This window comes from Thermobia domestica, chromosome 12 (assembly GCF_964235325.1).
Source record: "Thermobia domestica chromosome 12, izTheDome1.hap1.1, whole genome shotgun sequence".
In the NCBI taxonomy this organism is placed as follows: Eukaryota; Metazoa; Arthropoda; class Insecta; order Zygentoma; family Lepismatidae; genus Thermobia; species Thermobia domestica.
The window spans coordinates 70,100,988-70,121,803 of NC_137465.1; the positions used below are offsets into that span (position 1 = coordinate 70,100,988).

A 20,816-nucleotide genomic window follows, 5' to 3' on the forward strand; every position below is an offset into this window, starting at 1 on the left:
CGTACCGAAATACTGTCTTCATTATGTATGTTCTTTTTCACTATCTCTTCTAGATAGATATTAAATAATTTTGTCGAGAGACAGCATCCCTTTCCAATTGCACTCTTGCACAGACTATCACGCACTATCACTTTACATGGAAAGACTTTTTCCCCACCATGCTATCTAACCACCTAAAAAGCCGGATTATAAATCCATGGAACAGATTCCGATTTTTTTTTTCTTTTGTGCGCTAATGAGACTACAGAAGACTAGACTTCCTATTGAAGAATATAATCTAATGTTCGGTTTTGTATCTAAAAAGTTAAATTTTCATGGATGAGGAATAATCTGCAATCACATGTACCGAAAATGGGCGTTCTAGTAAGCTGAATTCGAACTATTCCACTCTTATCACCAGATTTAGAGAGATCGCGTTAGTCGCTGTATCACGAAAACTTATTAACAGTTTACTAGCTGAACATGCGCTCTCTATACAGCGCAACATTCACATATGACTATGAATCTCCTTCATTCGTCACATCTGTATATGTCCCTTTACAGACACAACTGAAAGAGTGTTGATAAAAATTGGCATGGGGTACCTAAAGGACAACTTTTTTCAATATCTCGCACCGTTTGCAAGATTTGAGCCTACTTCCGGTTGTAGTTCCTAATTCATGTATAATCAGGGTTTTCTTTCTTCTTGCATGCAGTATGTAATAAGTAAATATATTACGCACACACTTAATTATAATATCAGTGATATGTGGTGTTCATTGGACAAAACAGTTCAAACAATGAAGATTCATCTTAGCCTGGAGAAATTGTTATCCTTAGTTTTTCATTATCATTTGGCCATGAAACAAACGCCTGAGATATACAACCCCTGTATACAACTATGTCGTGTTGAAATGTATAACTCATAGGATATGATCTATCTATTAAAATGCTACAATAGCAATTAAAAGTGCCTGAGCTCCAACCTATAACTTTGGCTTTCAAATCTTTCATTTACGGTTGTGTGTGATTTCACGTTTAACAGAGACAAACATTTTAAGTATTTGTACTTTAAATAGTCTAAATTAGTTAACTATATCTTTTTCATAAAGTTTATGATATAAAATTATTGTTCAAAGCATTTGTATTTTAATAAGCCTTCTCTAAAATCAATGCATGTGAATTGTGCTTCCATCTTCCGAGTTCTTTTAAACTATGTTTATATGTTTGTGGTCAATCCTTTCGACAATGAGATCTCGGAAACTACAGGCTCTAGAAAGATGACGTTTTCACTGATCGATTGGAAATTTTGCGTAGATTGTCCAGTTCTAATTGAATCTTTAAAAAAAAAACATGGACATTATTTCTTTATTACATTTTTTTAGGATACGCTGGAAGAGTTGAAATTTAAAAAAAACAAACTAAAACAGCATATCCTATACGTTATACATTCCAAGACCACAATGTTGTATATTGGGGTTGTATATGTCTCAGGCGTTTGTTCCATGGCCAAATAATAGTGAAAAAGGAAGGATAACCATTTCTCAAGTCTTAAGATAAATCTTTATTTTTTGAGTGCATATACAACTGACATTATAATTAATTGTATATGTAATGTATTTGCGTATTACATACTGCATGCAAGAAGAAAGAAAACACTGGTCATACATGAATTAGAAACTCCAACCGGAAGTAGGCTCAAATCTTGCAAACAGTGTGAGATATTGAGAAAAAATAATCGAAAAAATCTCCCCTTTATGATACCCCTTGCCGATTTTTTAAAAATCAAGACGTCTTTCACTTGTGTCTGTAAAGGGACATGTACATCTGTTGTGAGGAATGAGAAGGAGATTTATGCTCATATGCGAATGATGCGCTGTGTAGAGAGCGCAGGTTCAGTTAGTTTTTATTAAAATTTCAACACTTCCAGTGTACCCCTAAAAATGTAATAAAGAAATAACGACCACATTTTTTAAATATTCAATTAGAACTGGACAATCTACACAAAATTTGGAATCGATCAGCGTAAACGGCACGTTACCAGCATTTGTGGTTTACGAGATCTCATTGTCGAAAGGATTGGAGACAAACATATAAACTTTTCTTTGGAGACAACCTAGCATTTTAATATATAGATTATATTTTTTACAGATAAAGTTAAAAAAATCAATAAGCACTGAATACTGAATCTATTTCCACCCTCCACACTTGTCTCATGGCTAGCACGCATATCTTTGATAGATGGGGTCTTGGGTTCGATTTCCGGTGAGAGGATCTTAACACATTACGTTGATTCAAGTCCACCTTAAAACTGCATCGTCATATAGTCTCTGTGCTGGAAAGGGACGATAAACTCATCAAACTATCTCAGAATCAAAATTTTACAGATACAAAATCTTGATCATCTCTTTAGTTACATACTTACTGTAGAACAGATGTTGGTACATACAAGTCTTGAACTTCTTTATCTTCTACTTTTATTTCGATCTTCAGAAGACTTTCAATCAGGGAGGTAGAAGTTTGGCTACAATCACTTGACGTAGGAAACGAACCAGTAGTAACTTGCACACCATCTGCCAAAGTTAGCGGAGTACAAAATCGTACTAACTCAGTAGCAGTAACTATTGGTTGTTGTTCAGCTTTTATAATCTGTCCATTTGGCGTGTCCTCTGATTTCAAAACGACACAGATCTGGTTCTCAGCAATCAGCGAGTCTTTCCTTTCTATCACTGGGGTTTGTTCTTCCAGAGACGGAACTGAGTCGGAACAACTTTGAATTGTGCCATTGTTGTCAGATAACGTACTTCTTTGAGTCTGATTTGCTTCACATTCCTGTCTTTCACTTTTTACGGATACTGGATAACTTTGGCTTTCGTTACTCCCCACTACTTCTGAATGAATTTTGCTGGATTGTGGGTCACTGAGACAAGTGGTAAAATTGCCAGTCACGTCCGAATTGGGAAGGTTATTGCTTGCGTACGTTTTGATTTCCTCATTAGCTACCGGAATTGGTACCGTCTGAGATGCTTGTTCTACTTTGGTAACTTTCTTCTCGTCACTGGTCCTTTCTTCAGTAACGATCTGGAAGAAAGAAAATTATTAATTATAATGAAATATTAAAATATGTGATTTTACCATAAATATCGGAAAACGAAAAATAACGAAATACTGATCACTATTCAAATTTCTTTCACGATTTCCTTTATTTTCGCTCTTGTAAATGCAAAAACGCCAATAATCTGTATAAACAAACCAGTGCATATTATCTTTCTTTTTTGGACAAACTATTAAAATGGATCAACCTGCAATTTACTGCGCAACGAAAGCTGTTAACTTGTAAAGAAAAGTCCTTACTGGTCTTGTTACAAACTTCGTACATACCAGATCTTACTGTATATTAATCGCTGATAATGTGTAGGAATTCAATAAAAATAATAAAATAGTGTGGTGTTTTATTGTATGGGGCGGAAACATGGACATTACATAAAAGTGATGGAAAACGACCGGAAGCCTTTGAAATGTGGGTGTGGAGAAGAAAGGAAAGAATTACCTGGGTCGAGCGGAAGACGAATGAGAGTGTGTTAGAAATCGTGGGGGAGAAAAGAACACTTTTAGGTATTATTAAGAAAAGGAAGCGAAATTGGTTGGGATATTGCCTCAGAAGAAACAGTATCATGAGGGACGTGCTAAAAGGTATGGTGGCAGGAAAGAGAGGGAGAGGGCGAAGAAGGAAACTACAATTAATGAACGATATAAAAACAGAAAGATCATACGTGAATACGAAGAGGTTAGCGGAAGACCGTGGAGCATGGAAACTTTTCAGCTGCGGCAAATGGCCTAACAATAATGGCGGAATACCTATGATGATAAATAATAAAAAGGAAAAATAAATAAATAAATAAATAAATAAACGGCTTGACAATATTTACGCTAGTGTGATACCTTTAGATTGTCGTCTACTGCGAATCAGCCTCAGAAAACACCTTATGAACACAATAAATAAGGACCCACAATCTACAACAGAAGAATTCTATAATTATGGTATATATTTTTTTGACCTAGGAGACAGAGGTACCAAATATTATTTTTCACTTCTTCTGGGAGAATGAGCTAACAATGATACAATAAAGTGGGAAAAGAAGTTTAATATGAGAATATTTATTCAATATACAGGGTCCAAGATGTCCTTATACCTTTACGCTTGAGTATCACGGAGAGCAATTTTAGTTTATTTAGCTCCACTACAGTTGAGTATTACATGTACGAACGGTGTGTCCAGTTGATCCGTATGTGTTTTATCGTGCTGCACACACGGATGTTTATGTATTATAGGGAGCTATCTTGTTTACCAGCGGGGGCTGAGGTAGAGAGGGAAAATTTTCAACATTTTTTCTGTCTGACTCTTGCGACACTCCCTTACCCTCCTTCTATATGTCAGCGTTGCCAGGTATAAAAAAAATGTCACATGAATGTCATTCTGAAGAGTTAGTTGATTATTTGTTGGGTGTTGTTGTGGTTGCGGTTTTGTTGTTTATTATTCATTTGACAATGGCTTCACAGCGTAAGAGAGGGCAAACTATGCACAGCAAAGCTAGAGAAGTAATAAGGAAGGTCATAGTGCAGTGTGACGAAGAAGCGTAGGAGAAAAAACTGAAGCATCTGTTATTACATTCTAATTTGCGTGTGTCCACGTATACAGCGATCTCTGCGCGAAGTATGACAAACATACGGAAAGAGGAAAATGAAATGAAATCTTTAGTTTTACGTCCCACGATTATGCCGGTTAGGCTAAAGGAGACTGTGATGATGAGAAATGAATGAAATGGTGGAATGAAGAAAGTGGGAGGAAACGGGAGAACCCGCGAAAACTCACGAGCACGGTGTTTGTCCGCCACAAAGTACACACGGCGCGAGCTGGAATCGAACCAGGGACCCCAAGCACCGGAGGTGAATGCTCTACCAGAGCCGCCGCCCTCCCCCCCATACGGAAAGAGGGATTGGATGCTGGTGAATCATCACTCACCACTCCAGGTTATATATATATATATATGTATATAAAACCTAAAGCGGAACAGTTTAGGTTTCATTGTGATGAATTTGACAGGTGCGTTATACGTGACATTATACAAGATTTCCATTTGCAGAAGAAAATTGTTCCAAGTGCACCAAAATTATTGTCAGCCATCAAACAAAAAATTGATTTCCCATGGAAGGTTCACACTTTACGAAGATTGCTTCACAGTATGAGGTTTCAATGGAAAAGATGTAGGAGTAAAAGGAAGATTCTCATCGAGCGTCCAAATATTGCGAATTGGAGGGGAAGGTATTTGAGGGTCATTAGAAATTACAGCTCACAAAATAGAAGTATCGTTTACGTAGACGAAAGTTGGGTAGACAACAATCTGACTGGCAGAGTGATACACGGCGTGTCTTCAAACCCAAGTTCTACGAACAGGTTGATTATAGTGAATGCTGGAGCAAGTAGTAGGTTTATTGATGGAGCAAGTTTAGCTTTTAGAGCAGAAAGTGCTTCTGGGGACTACCACGGACAAATGAACTCACTTAATTTTGAGAAATGGATTACAGAAAAACTTGTCCCGAATCTTCCTAAAGAAAGTGTCATTGTTCTTGATAATGCTCCCTACCACAACATACAAATTAACAAACCACCATCAAAGTATGCTGTGAAACAGTAGATGATGAACTGGCTTCAAAACAACCAAGTTCCCTTTTCCCAAAATATGCAGAAGTTTGAACTACATCAGCTGATAGAACAACTTAAGCCACAAGAGAAAGTATATCGGATTGATGAATTATTGAAGATCAATGGTCATATCATACTTCGTCTACCGCCTCACATGTGTGAACTTAATGCCATTGAACTAGCTTGGGCAAAAATCAAACGAATTGTTAGGGAAAATAACCCAACAGAGGATTTGCCTTTGACTAGGTTGGAGGAAGTGACCAGAGATGCTCTGAAGTCTGTGACACCGGAGGGTTGGGAGGAGTACTACAAACACGTGATCAGAGAAGTTCTGGGAGAAAGATGGGTTGGTAGAGGATACCATAGATAATTTTGTAATTGAACTTGGTGGTATTGACATGATGATGATGATATAAGCGAAGGGAACGAGAATTCGTCTTCGGATTTTGAACTTGCTCAGCGCATGTCCGATAGTGATAATTAGAGACTGGATGTTAGGCAAAATGCCTATTCTTTAATATTAAAAATATAAAAAAAATAACGTTTTGAAGTTTAAATGGGAGGTTATAGTTTCAATTCAAGCCAATTTTACTTTCCCTATTTCGCCCATTCCTGACTAAATAATTGCTTTAGTGCCTAGTGTTGCCTATTCTATTAATTTTCTTCACAATAAAACTTTATTGGGAGAAAATATATAATTTAGTATTTCAAGAAAGAATTCTGCCTCTTCCGAGAAATATAAGTGTTGTTTATAGTGATAAGATGTAAAACTTTGGACTTCTATGCGTACTGATAAAGTGCTGTAAAAGTTTGAACTGCTGTGTATACTGATAAATATATAAAATTTAGACTGTTATGTGTAGTGAAAAAGTGCAGTAGAGAATGTATTTACTAAATATACACGGAATATATGTCAAGCTTCGTTTTCATATACAGTAAAAGAAAATATTAACAAACAAATATGTTTCCATATTCTTTGAACATTATTTATGACTTGCTTTTTTAAAAATTGTATTGAATATTTATCTTCATTGTTTTCAGTTACATTTTAGTGCTTATTTTACTGCCTATTTTGTAAATTTTACGTGCCTATTTGCCTACCTATTTTCCAGGTTTTTAATGCCTAAACGTCTGGTCTCTAGTGATAATGATTAATCGAACTTAAACATAACACATACCGGTATATTCTTCATTGCACTTCTAAACTGTTAATAGAAAATTATGTATATAATTTATATATTTCAAGTGTTATACATAAGCTCTGTAATTAGATTGTAAATAAATGTATTACACGAAGACAATGCTATTTTTAGAGCCAACAAAATATCTTCGAAAGAGCGGAATATTCTTAGATATAACTAGCAGCGTTCACCCCGCTTCGCTGCGGTCACCCCGGAACGCAATAAACTTTGTTACTTAGATAATTTTTACTTTTTCGCTTTCAAGTGATATGATAAAAACCATAGAAGATTGCAGTAAATGTTAACATTATATCGCCTGTCATTTATGTTAACCCGCCCCGCTTCGCTGCGGTCACCCCGGAACGCAATAAACGTTGTTACTTAGATAATTTTTACTTTTTCGCTTTCAAGTGATATGATAAAAACCATAGTAGATTGCAGTAAATGTTAACATTATATCGCCTGTCATTTATGTTAACCCGCCGAGTGACACGGTCATGCGGGTTGCATATAAATACGTTTATTTTTACCTATGATGAACTAATAACAAAGGATTTGTACGTATGGACACTTGAATGGTCAATTATCTCAAGACACTGGTAATTAAAAATTAAAGTGATATGATAAAAACCATCTAGGGTCCAAATCCTAACAACCCCCCAAAAATGAAAGAAATTGGTTCAGCCGTATTAGCGTGATGAGTTCACAAAGGATTTGTGCGTTCTCTTTTATATATATAGATTATTATTAATAAGAATTAATTATTATTGTTATTAACTAATTATTATTATTATTGTTATTAACTATTATTATTAATAAGAATTAAAGTTCTAAACGAGCTTAGAAGCTTCTAAATGCAGGACCTACATTTTTCTTGCATAAGCGGGATTTGAACCATTGCATTCAACTGTCCCCAGCGGAATTGACCCCTTTATGTTGCAATCGAAGACTAAAATGCTAGACCGCTCCGCCACGCGGGTGGTTATAAAATATAGAAGGTGAGTAATATGCAAAATGTACCCAAATACGGTAACTGCTTATGCAAATTTGTAAATGACGAGTTACAAAAATAAATAAATATTTCGATAAGGATTGCACAGTTTGCATAAACTCTTTGAATTAAGTGAGTATTAGGTGAATTTTTTTACAGCGCACTGGCAACCCTGCCCAGGACCATCGAGTGACCGTTTCTTGATGACGGAAGTGGGGCATCTGTCAATCAACTCTGAATTCCTCAGCCTCGCATTAAAGCCAGCTCCCTGTAATACCTCTATGTCCTACCTGCTATGTTCCGGAGTATTTGAGGAGTTATCGTTCCAAAGACCTTCCTCTACACTTTCGCGCAATTCTTTATATGCCTTGTACCGACGGCGAGAGACATGTAACTTGATTATTCTCCACAATGAGTTGTCTGGTGGCGTAAGGTCTGGGTTTCGTGGGGGTCATTTCGATAGAGATCTTGAAGAACCACGCCCAATTCATCAGTATGGAAATTGGTCATTAAGAAAATTGCGCACCTGAAGAGCAAAATGGCCAAGGGTCCCGTACCTGATGTATCCACACACAATCCATAATTCCCTTCTCTTGTAGCTTAGATATTAAGCACGTTTGTAACATATATAACTAAGAATGTCCGTTAACATATTCGTCCAAAAAATATGGTTCAAACAAGTACCAAGATGTCATCGCACCAGTTAGTACTAACTCTTGCACATAATGAGAACTTTCCTTAGGACCACATTCCTCCTGTAAGAACTGCGATATATCGCACATTTATCTGAAAATAACACTCCTGAGCTACCGGAAATTGTGTTAACAAAGCAGAGCAGGCTACAATACGCTGTTCCATGTCGTTGTAAGGTAAAATTCATTCATAAACATCGTCCTAAATTCTTTCATATGCAAATATTCTAATCCGGTCATTTATTGTTGAACGCGGTATATTCAGTGAAGCTGCTCTTTCCCGAAGTGATTTGATGGAGACATTGCAATCGACCAAGCGACGATAGCACATGTTTCCACATGTGCCTTTTTACGTCCACTACGCGGTCTGCTTTGACACATTCTGAAGCAAATGTATCTTTCTCCCAATCAAGCAGAGTCGCTTTCCGAGGCGCCTTCTTGCCAAAGTGATCTCTAAACGCAATCATTACCTGTGTCACTGTTTGTTCTGTATGTAGTCGTTCATCCCATATACATGCCACTAATAGTTGCTTAACTGTATAACTGCAACCATTCTCATCAGTCATGGCTTTACAACCGAAATGCCCCATGTGCCCTTCAACAGAAAAATACTGACAGCGCTTGAAAGCGGGGTATTACAGTGCTGTCTATGATTATGAAAGTAAGGTTATCAATCTATCAACTAAAATTACACTGACATTGTTCTCTGTGATATTCAAACCTAGGGAGTACGAAGATTTCACGGGCACTATTTACAGTGTAAAATGAAAACAATGCTTAAAGCGGAAACATTTTAAGACGAAACAGCAAATTTGCTTCCCACCTCAAGATCCATCGATCAACTGAACAGTTACTACAAGTTACAAAACTCCAAAGCGAAACAAGGGATTCGATAAATGTAAGAGCAAGTAGCGACTTATGTACTAGTAACAGTAGTAGTACAAAAGGTTGCACATGATATATAAGATTAAAAAAAAAAAAAACTCTAGCCCTTCCGAACAATGTATTTAACCACTGTTAAGTTCCATTACATTACTGGCTACACTGGCGCCTATAGTTGGTAACAGTATCAGTTAAGCACGATTCGTGGAACGATGAAGAGAAAAGTGACAGTTTTCTTTGGGGAGGGGGGGATTAATTTGTAGACTTTCCGCCGTCCATTAAAGCCACTCAGCAATTGTTAAATGGTCGTCAGCAAAGCTGTTATCATCTGACGACGTGCTTAAATGCACTGCGGTATGTGGTCGGCCGGAAATTGTGAGAACACGACCCCAAGCCGCTAGAACCTGTAATACAGTGTGCGCCATTAGAAAGTAGTGGCATAGGATAATCCTAAGAGAAGTTTGAACATACGACAAGGTACCTCAAAACGCAGTTATCAACTTTATCTGAAAGAACCTCGCATTGGAAGTGTCACACAGCGTGTGGAAACCGCCTCATACAGCGCTACATCCAGGAGAAGTTAACAAACATCAGAAAATTGAAATGAACACCCCGCAGGGGACAAATGAAAATAAGTATGCCTGGATAAAGGGTGGCTCTACCTAGATGGGACCAACAGAGTTCGATCCATTTTCTATGTCAAACAGACCACAAGAGCCGTTCTGAGTTTGTGCTGCACTGCAACGAAAAGTTTTCCAAGGGATTTCTGGTGGCGGTGGGATATTACAGTCGAAGGCCACTCGATGCCACTCGTCGAAAGTGCCTTCCAACACCGAAGTCAACGCAGCTTACTTCCAGAAGAACGTCATGGACCTCTGTATGATACACGCACCCGCCACCTGTATGGTGACGAGACAACAAATACATGGATCGACTTGGACAAGACCCTTAGCCATACTGCTCAATCATCCCAGGCGTTCTACACAAGTAAGCCAGAAGAGACCGGAATTCGAGTGATCGCATGTTCGTTCATTCCAGCGAGATCTCCGGGCGCCTCATCAATGAACTACAATGGATTTGGACTTCTCAAACAGTCACTCGCTCGATGCCATCCCCGAACCTTGCAGGGTTTTCGGAAAGTAGCCAAAGCGGTATGCGGTAAGACAGGGCTTCTACAGAGATCTTAATTTTAATTTCCTTTACTTCAACATATGGTTACCTTTTCTATCCCGGACTTCCTCCCCACCATTATAGATGACCATGCCTTGCCTTTATGTTCTTACTTTTTAAGTTAGTTTTAATATTACAATTTAATGCTAGTTACAAAATAAAAAATACATAAACCTTCTTACAAATGTTTATATATCTATTTAATATTCTTGTTTCAATTTCTATTGTTTTAATGTCACCTGTTGCGTGAACTGTAACAACACACGTAGTCCACATATACTGATTACACGAAACTGAAATTGATTATTCGTTACATTACCAACTCGACTGACAAAAACTACTTTCCGTTCGGTAATAATTTTTAAATAACTCATACACATACCCGCATGACACTATAACAAAATTCAATGATATGCACATATACCAAGTCAGAGATCAATAAAACTAAAATGGAATTAATCTCTAATAATAATAATCGTATACTAGTAACATAGCTTTCTAATCTAACTTCACTAGAAACTGAAAGAAAACATTGAGTTGAGTTGATTTTGAGTATAACGCCCCGTTCAGCAGCGAGGCTATATGAGACGTGGACCTACTAATTAACGTGTAAGCCGAACCACATGAGCTCCCGACGGGAATCGAAGCCGGGTCTCCCACGCGAAAGGCGCGTATTCTAACCGCTTAGCCATGAAGAAGCTCAAAAAGAAAATATTGAATTAGTCAGAAACATCACCTCATGAAGTAACAATCGTACATTTACAAGGCAATGGTTAGCTCCAGTAAGACAACGGACACCACCTCTTTTAGCCTGTAAGTTATGTTTGAAAAAAAAAAAAAAAAAACGTACTCAGTTTATCTAAATATATCTCTTAGCGCAACAACCCTATATGGGCCTGGGCCCCCCTAGCGACGGTATAGATTTTTTCTGGATTGGCATTCGGACACAATATTGATTAAACTGCAATAATCTCAATTTATCTCATCATCATAGGTATTCTGCCCTTACTGGCAGGTCACTTGCAGCAGCTGAGAAGCTTCCATGCTCTACGGTCCTCCGCTAACCTCTTCGTCTTCACGTATATTTCTGTTTTTACATCATCCATTAATTGTAGTCTCCTTCGCCCCCTCCGTCTCTTTCCCGCCACCATACCCTCTAGGACGTCCCTCATGATATAATTTATTCTTAGGCAATGTCCCAATCAGTTTCTCTTCCTCTTCTTCACAATATCTAAAGTGTTCTTTTCTCTCCCACCATTTCTCACACCCTCTCATTCGTTTTCCGCTCGACGCAGCTAATTCTTTCCATTCTTCTCCATACTCACATTTCGAAGGCTTCCAGTCGTTTTTCATCACTTTTACGTAATGTCCACGTTTCCATCCCATACAGTACAACACTCCACATGAAGCATTTTATGAGTTTTTCTCAACTCTTTTTTTCACGATCCCGCAAAACAGACTTTTTTCCTCCTAAATGCTTCTCGCCATTCCTATCCTTGCTTTTATTTCACATTCGCTCAATTTATCTAATAATTTGAAAATATTAGCTTTTAAATATGCATTTTCTACTTACTAGAAACCTCCTGTAGCATTTTTCAGTTATTCTTTATTCATAAGATACACAGGATGGACCATTAGCACACTATGTGATACCACAAAGTTAACAGCGCTGCCAACCCAACATAAAGTTGTATTTCTTCAAATGGCACTTCGTCAGGCTATTACATATTTCAAATTAATATGTAGAAGTAAAACATACAAAATCACACTTGTCATGCACTGTTGCAAACTAAGGACGCAACAGTATCACAAACATCCAAATTTTGGTGGTCTCAACAGCAGACAGACAGATGGGGAAAGCATATCCGAAGTACATCATGATTCATTAAAGTATGATCATGGTATACGGATTGCGAATTAATAAGAACAGATTTACAAGAGACTGAAAAATCTGACATTTTTAAAGCCTTTATTTCAAAATACTACCTCATCCGATTACACAGATGGCTTTCAATAGATGTGAAGATCATAATGCCATTTACAGCAACTTGATACCTCAAATCGTTTTGGAGATATTATCATACTGGTCAAGTATGCAACACTGTTTAAATTATGTAATTCCAAGAACTTATTGTAACTACACCTACCAAAACGTACTATTGTAATGTTATAGAAGCAAAGTAAAACATTTTTTTGAAAAAAGCAATTTCCACAAATATGCAGCTTTAAGCAATATCTCAAATTTAGTTTTTGCTTCATATATCCCGAATAGTTTGAGATATCGAATTGCTGTAAACGGCATTGTGATCTTTATGTCTATTGGAAACCAACTTCGTAATTGGATGTGACTTACCTAGATGCTTTCTCGAGATCAAGTCCTTTCAAAAAAGTTAAATATTCAATTTCTTGTAACTGTATCTCTGTTTCTTCGAAACAGCTCATATGATGATGGTAGTTTCCGATATAAAAATACTTTGAAGACGTGCATTATCCCGTCTGTCTCACTTGCGTTATTGCTGTTGTACAAGCCTCCAAAATCTGGTTGTTTTTCGATGTTTGTGATACCGCAGCAAGAACAGCTCAGAAAATTGCTTTACAACTACTTGAAAAAATATGTTCTTCCATCGCAATGACATGCCATCAGTCCCATCTACAAAATAAAACACTTTTACATCTTTCTACACTCAACTTACAAAACTGAACACTAAACGAACTTCTTTCCTACGAAATTTTGATTATTAATGGTAACTATACGTTGCTGGTATTGGAAATTTCAAAATTGAACTGATAAATCTGTGAATGGTTAAATCACTTAATGACAACTGTTCTGCTTTTTTCAGTACCTGTGCTGCGACAAGAAAAGTCGTCTGCTGGTCTACAAATCAGTTCAACTTTGAGTAGAATGAAGAAACAGAAATGATTTATTCTTACGATGAGGAAACATTATTAGGTCATTCCATGTCTAATCATCAAGGGAAGTTACTCAATCCCAGGTTTTGACATTTTCACGAAAAATTACTAACAAATGATGTGCTGAAATATTACAATAATTTTTCACCTGCCGTCATCTTGGATTTACACTCACTTTTCTTCACTGCCAGGCATGAAAATGAAGTTTGCAATGGTGTAGAAAACAGGCTGCCACACGATTACCACAAAAGATAGAAAGTTGCTGTTTGTACTAGTTTAAAGCATGAAAACGAACACAGTACCTATTTAACGTGCATCAATCCTTGGTCCTCCTTCGGTGGCTAAGGCTGGACAGACGACTCTCAAACAGACGCAATTCATGGTACGTAAGCAGTTCATCTTATCAACAACCAGGCGCGAGGAAATGGTGCTCTACGAATCAGTCGTAGGAATTCGGTCTGGTTTGAACTATCATCGGTGTTGGTTGCTTCTACGACACTGGACCTCCAAAAGACTTGCAATGGTTCCTCAGCCGGGAGGCAACCTCTTATCTCCAAGGGTGGAAGAGTGGACCTGTGCACTTCACTAATTTTCTTACCACAATCAGCCATGATTGCTCTGGTTGATTGGTTCTCGGACTATCAGTGTGACGTAGGACGTTGAATTACTTTTCAGAGGAACATATCCGGAGAGAAAGATGTGTGATTCAATGGAATGTAGCAACGGAAGAAAAGGACTGAATCTGTAATTTTGTTTCTAAAATTTTGCTCATGAAATGATTTTTACAAATACTTGATTATCTAAGAGTACAATATTGATAAAAAAAAGTTTAGGAAATGATTGTTTTAGACTGGATGAGTAAATGTTTCCAATGTTCTTAAGAACTGAATATCCAAATGAAGTAGACTGATGGGGAATCGGGTATCTTCAGTTTCCTCTACTAGTGATAGGTGGCGTGGAAGATTCCTCTGCATTTGGCGTGAATTCAGATAGTTCAAATGTGTAACTGAAATTAAGTGCAGGGTGTGGTAGTCAAGAATTTTTTCTCCCGTGGTTCACGCCTACGGTACCCAGAGGCTATCCGATATACAGGGTGTCTCAAAAGTCCCCTGACATACGGTAACTCAGTTACTATCAGAGTTACAAGAAAATGTAAGAGGGAAAACCGTCTCCAATATTACGTTTTCAGTCTGAAGAGAAGGAACTTTTTAAATCGGATGAGCCGTTTGGGCTGTACACTCTTTATGCGTCCAATGTTAAATGAAAACGAAACGTTGCCATTTAGCTGGATCCACAACGTAAGTGAATGAAGTTACTGTCTATTATGCTAACACGTTGATGGCCAGCCCCATTTCAAACATCATATTTCTACAGGGTTTTCCCACTTGACTGTATATGACACTCACTTTTTCAATTGAGTTCATTCATTTATTTTGTACTACTTTTAAAGTGTATTTTATTTCACACTTTGGGCACTACTGACACCACATTCAATTGATAATTTTTACTACATTCGTTGAGTTGCTTCATTTGTTTTGAACTGCGTTCATTTGTTGTTTCTGAACTAGTTTTGCCTTGTTTCAAAACTACAGAGAGATGAAGCCTATAAAATGCTTAATAGTTAACTATGGTTACCATCACAGACTGCACCCAATTGCACTGCCACATTTGAATTATCTGAAAGATGGTCAAATGCAGAGCCATCTTCCACGTCAGCTTCCACGAGACGAGTAAAACTTTAAGACAGAAGATTGGTACCCTTTATTGCAGATTTATTCTGGAATGAAACGTGGGTGCTCCTAATCTGATTTTGAGTTTAGCGTCTATTTCAGCAGCAAAGCTATATGAGATGGGAACCTACAGCTTAACGTAGAATCCGTACAATATAAGTTCGAGTCGGGAACCGAATCCGGGTCTCCCATGCCAAAGGCGCGTATACTAACCGCTTAACCACGAGGGGGTGCTCCCAATTGACGAAATCTCAGTAAAACTAGTTCTCACTGATTACAGTGTCATCTACCTATCGAAAAAACTGTCTCGAATAAAATTTACTTATTTTTTCCTGTATAATCCGTATCTGCAATGAAAAATAGGGATCTCCATTTAAGTTTTCAAAGATGCCTCCATCCCACCCTCAGGGGGGCTAATCTATCACATATGAATTTCCCCCTATAAATATTAACTTTTTTTCAAACATTTTTTCGTCCGATCTCCAGATATTCTGCAGTCTAAAAAACTCATCCTGTATATAAGGATTCTGAGAGTCTATAATCGTTCATCAATGCAATTAAGAAAATAAAATCAACGGTTTTTATTCAAAAGTAGTAGAGTATCTACGGACAAAATTTCCATTTTTCTCCTACCCCTTTTGAGAAATTTTTAACATTTTTTCAATTCTTTTTGTTTCGGAGCCAAAAATTAGTATGAAAAACTTTCAATTCCACTTAAATTTCATCATTTCTGAAGGTCCTTCCAGTCACAGATCTTGTGCAAAACAAAATAAATAAATAAATAAATAAATAAATAAATAAATAAATAAATAAATAAAAATCCTGTTGTTTCCAGTACTTTTGATTTTACAGGCTTTCGAAATCGGCAAATTGTGTACTTTTGATGGCTGCATTCGAAATTTCGAAAATCCTTTTACCAAAACATAATCCTGCCTTTGTATATGTTCTATGAAAGATCAATGTCTCTCCTTTAATGTAGTACAAACAGGAACTACCTATCTTTCGTAGCACCATGCGGCAGCCTATTCTTTACACCATTGCAGACCATATTCTCACAGAGTTTGAATAAACCAAAAAAAAAAAAAAGTATAAATTTGCGATGGTGGCAGATTAATAAAATCTTGATAATATTTCGCAGTACGTCATTAGTCAGGTAACATTTGGTGAATATATATATAAAATCCTGATGGTCGAGCAACCATTATACAGTGTGTTTGAGAAAGAACTCCCTAGTTCTAATGTGTCCTAGAATCTGTACAAAGTGACATACATTATTCTACAGGGTGTCCGAGAAGTCCTTCCCTGATTACAGAAATTGATAACTCAGGCTAGAAATAAGATAGAAATATGAAACTGGTGTTGAATTGTTTACAAACTATAAAAGTTTTTGTCTGTGTTAGGTTTGTTCTGTTTACCAAGTCTCAATTTTGTTTGTTTTAGGTTTGTAGTACGTAAGTAAGAAGCCCAAGAAGCCATGCCAACCAACCAGGAGAAGGCACAGTGTGTCCTGTGGTACCATGAGACACGATCACCAACCACGGTGCAGAGACAGTTCCAGACAACATTTGGGAGGAGTCCACCTGATGTCAAGAGCATTAAAGCCTGGTATGAGAAGTTAAAGAACACAGGGTCGGTTGCTGACCTTCCGAGGTCTGGTCGACCAAGAACCTCAGCAGACACGGTGGAGGCTGTGCGGCAGTCTTTTCTGAGAAGTCCTAAGAAATCGGTGCGCAGGGCCTCACGTGAATTACAGATGCCAAAAAGCTCTATCCATGATATTTTACACAAACGTTTATTGTTTCGTGCTTACAAGGTGCAACTCGTTCAGGCCTTGTTGCCCGACGACGGTACACGTCGATATGACTTTGCGGTCGAAATGCTATCACGTATTGCGGACGATAATGGTTATCTCAGACGAATTGCCTTTTCCGACGAAGCGACATTCTTTGTCAGTGGAGTAGTGAATCGCCATAATGTACGCATTTGGGGTTCAGAACCCCCCAGGGAGGTCAGGGAATTCGATCCCTCCAGTGATGTTGGCTAATGTGTGGATGGAAATTGAATATCGCCTAGATGTGCTACGTGCTACCAAGGGTGCTCATGTGGAAGTGTACTGATGTGACCAAAACTTTTATAGTTTGTAAACAATTCAACACCAGTTTCATATTTCTATCTTATTTCTAGCCTGAGTTATCAATTTCTGTAATCAGGGAAGAACTTCTCGGACACCCTGTAGTTTGTGGTATTTGATTCATCAACTCTCCAAGTTTGGCTCCCCTGCAGTTTTCAGGTCTGCTTGACCTTGAGACGGCATCAGTGCTGTTTTTTAACTGTTTCCTCAGTTCAGTCCAGGCAGGCGTGCAGTGCAGAGCAACTCAGAAACAATGTGTACTCCGCAACAGAAAGCGCAGTGTGTTATTTAGCTTCTGAAAACTGAGTCAGTTATAACAGTGCAACGTAATTTTAGACGTCAGTATGGTGGTGAACCACCTACAGCAAAAACTATCCGTCATTGGCTAAAGTCTTTCAAGGAAACCGGTAGTGTTTTAAAAGAAAAATCACCAGGTAGACCGACAACTTCTAAGATGTTGTTGAACAGATCCGTGTTTCTTGTGTTCGGAGCCCGAAGAAGTCATTGGCCAGACGTAGTCTACAATTAGGAGTGCCTAAAGGTACTGTGTATGATGTACGTAAATGACTTAAGCTGTGCGCCTACAAATTGCAACTGTTACATGAAATTAAACCTACTGATAAAATCGAAAGGTATGAGTTTGCTACTCACTTTCTACAGAGAATTGATGATGATGTCAATTTTTTAAAAAAGATTATCTTTTCTGATGAGACTACATTCCATGTCAGTGGAACAGTTAATCGTCATAACTGCAGAATTTGGGCGGTTGGGACAGTTATACCTGAAATGTTGGTGAATACATGGCGAGAAGTGCAATATCGTCTCGACGTATGCAGGGCCACAAATGGATCCCACACTGAAGTCTACCAACATTAAACAAAACTTGAAGGAATTCTCTTTCATGATATGTACTCACTGATATAAGTTTTCATTCATTTCCCAATTAAATTTATATTTAAAACTAGGGAGTTCTTTTTCAAACACCCTGATTTAGTATGTGATGATTTCACATGGAACCTTTCTACTGGAAAATTTATTACACGTACAACCTAAAACGAAAATAAACTTTAAAATAATTCTAAACCTGAGACTTGACCAAAAAAAAAAAAAGTCATTCCATTTGTTTTGTTTATAAGCTGTAATTTTTAATGTTGACTCTCACTAACCTATAGGTGAAGTCCTCAGATTGGCCTAAATACTCTCCAGCCTTTTCTCATTTTATTTATATTATTGTATTCCGTACACACAATTAATTAACAGGAAGTGGCATTAACATTCAGAATGCACGGAGTATATAACGAAATCTGCAAGAGATCTAGAAGAAGATAACAGCGTTTGTTGTACAATAGATTGTAGTCCGATTCATTTTTCTGTACGCTTTTCGAAAGAACACAAAGAGCGCTTATGATGTGCACAAGTTTGTGCACGTTGATATTGCCTAATTTTATTAGAAAAAAGTCTTGAAATGAAAATTATACGAAATCTTAACATCCCACGCTTATGTCCTTAGGATGAAGGAAAAGACTGATTAATGAGAGTGAATGATTACGAAAGAGATGACAGAACGACAACGTGAGAGGAAACGTCAAGAAAGACCCAAAATAAGATATCATCTACCATAAACTCACATCGGTGGAATCGAATCTTAGGAATCTGTCGCACTAGAGAACAGCGCTCTACCATTGAGCCATTTTGCCGATTCCCTCCCCGAAGGCCAAAACGGGAGGGGGGAGGGAGTCTGATAAACTACTTATGGGAAGATATTATACTTTTATTAGTACAGTAGGACGTCGATAATCCGAACGTCAAAAATCCGAACGCAGTCCCTAGAACTTTTTACATTTTGTCTTAGCGCTAACGATAAACAAATAATAGGGTTGTCCGTCAGCGTTGTGTGAAGTCAGTATTTTTACAAAATCCCATTCATATGTAATTGTTTGTAATAAGGCCTATACAAGTTACGTTTGAAGTGTGAGTTACAAGGACAGTGTAATTTAGTGTATGAGCAGGTTCTTCAGAAACATTAAAAGTTAGTAGCCTTACGTACGGTATTGTAATTACTGTACGGTACTGTATAACCACTGTATTGATAAAAGAGTATACCGTACAGTATATTTAAGCCTAAATGGCATTTTCTTGGTTATTTTCGAAAATCCGAATAATTTGAAAATCAGAACTACTTGTGGTCCCAATTAGTTCGGATTTTCGACTTCCTACTATATATAAAACGAGTACAAAGGTTTTCCTGCATGTACAAGCGAGAAAATAGATAAAGAAATGCGAAATAAAATCATTCGTATTTAGTATTGTTCGGTATTTTGACATATTTCACTGTTTCGGTACTCATAGTTACTTCAGTGTATCGATATTTCGCCATTACTGAGAGTACAAATTAGTTCAGTCCGTTTTCAAAAGATAGCTCTGGCTATTATGAATATTTCATAGTGACAGCTGATTTTGGTGGTTTCAGAGAGGTTAGACATCTGTCAATAACATTCAGTTTATATAGCTTTGTGTTTCATACAAAATTCCTGTTTTTACTGGGTTGAATATGTCAAAGTTTGTGTTAACTAAGCAGCATTTGCGGGAGGTTTTAGTTTTCTGTGTTAATTGGAAGAAAAGTGCAGCTGAAGCGCATCAGATGCCTGTAGAAGTTTATGGTGATAATGCTTCAACTGATAAATCATGTAAGGAATGGTTTCGACGTTTCAAGAATAGTGATTTCAGTGGTGAAGACAAGCCTCACTCTGGGCGGCCAAGCAATACGAAGACAAAGAACTGGAGGCATTACGCAATAAAGATGCAAGTCAAACGCAAGAGGAGATTGCAAAATAATTGGTAATTATGTAACAAGCAGTTTCCGTACGATGAAATCCATGGGAATGATTCACAAGCAAAACAATTGGGTGCCTTACAAACTGAAACAGAGACGTGAAAGGCGATTTTTCACTTGCAAGCAGTTGATTCAGCGGCAACAAAGAAAGTGTTTTTTACATCGGATTGGGACTGGGGATGAGAAATGGATATTCTACAACTCCAAGAAGAAAAAATACTACGCTCTGCCAGGTCAATCGTTGCCATCAACCTCAACATCAACATCAAAGCCGAATATTCATGGTTGGAAGGTCATGCTGCGTATCTGGTGGAACCAAAAGGGTGTTGTATACTATGAGCTGCTACAACCTGGTGGTTTCATTACGGGCAATCGGTAAAGGCTACAATTCGTTTGAGCCGGAATTACGAGAAAAAGATTCGGAATACGAGCAAATACATGACGAAGTTATCGGCCTCATGTCGCAAAAAGTTATTTGGAAACGCTTAAGTGGGATATTTTACCGCACCCGCCGTATTCGCCGGATGCTGTTCCTTCTCATTACTGGTTGCTCCGACGGATGCAGCACGATTCGGCAGGTCACCGGTTCACTTCTTTCGCAGAAATCGAAAAT

General features: G+C 37.7%; 1 protein-coding gene across 4 annotated transcripts in view; it reads right to left on the reverse strand.

Moving 5' to 3' along the window:
* The window catches only part of LOC145666501 (uncharacterized), a 53,276-nt gene that overhangs the window by 18,542 nt on the left and 13,918 nt on the right, over positions 1-20,816 (reverse strand). For all 4 annotated transcript variants that reach the window (XM_081733769.1, XM_081733770.1, XM_081733771.1 and 1 more), the window contains one exon: positions 2,405-3,060. In XM_081733769.1, the coding sequence (XP_081589895.1) occupies positions 2,405-3,060 (656 nt within the window). The remainder of the gene's footprint in view (positions 1-2,404; positions 3,061-20,816) is intronic.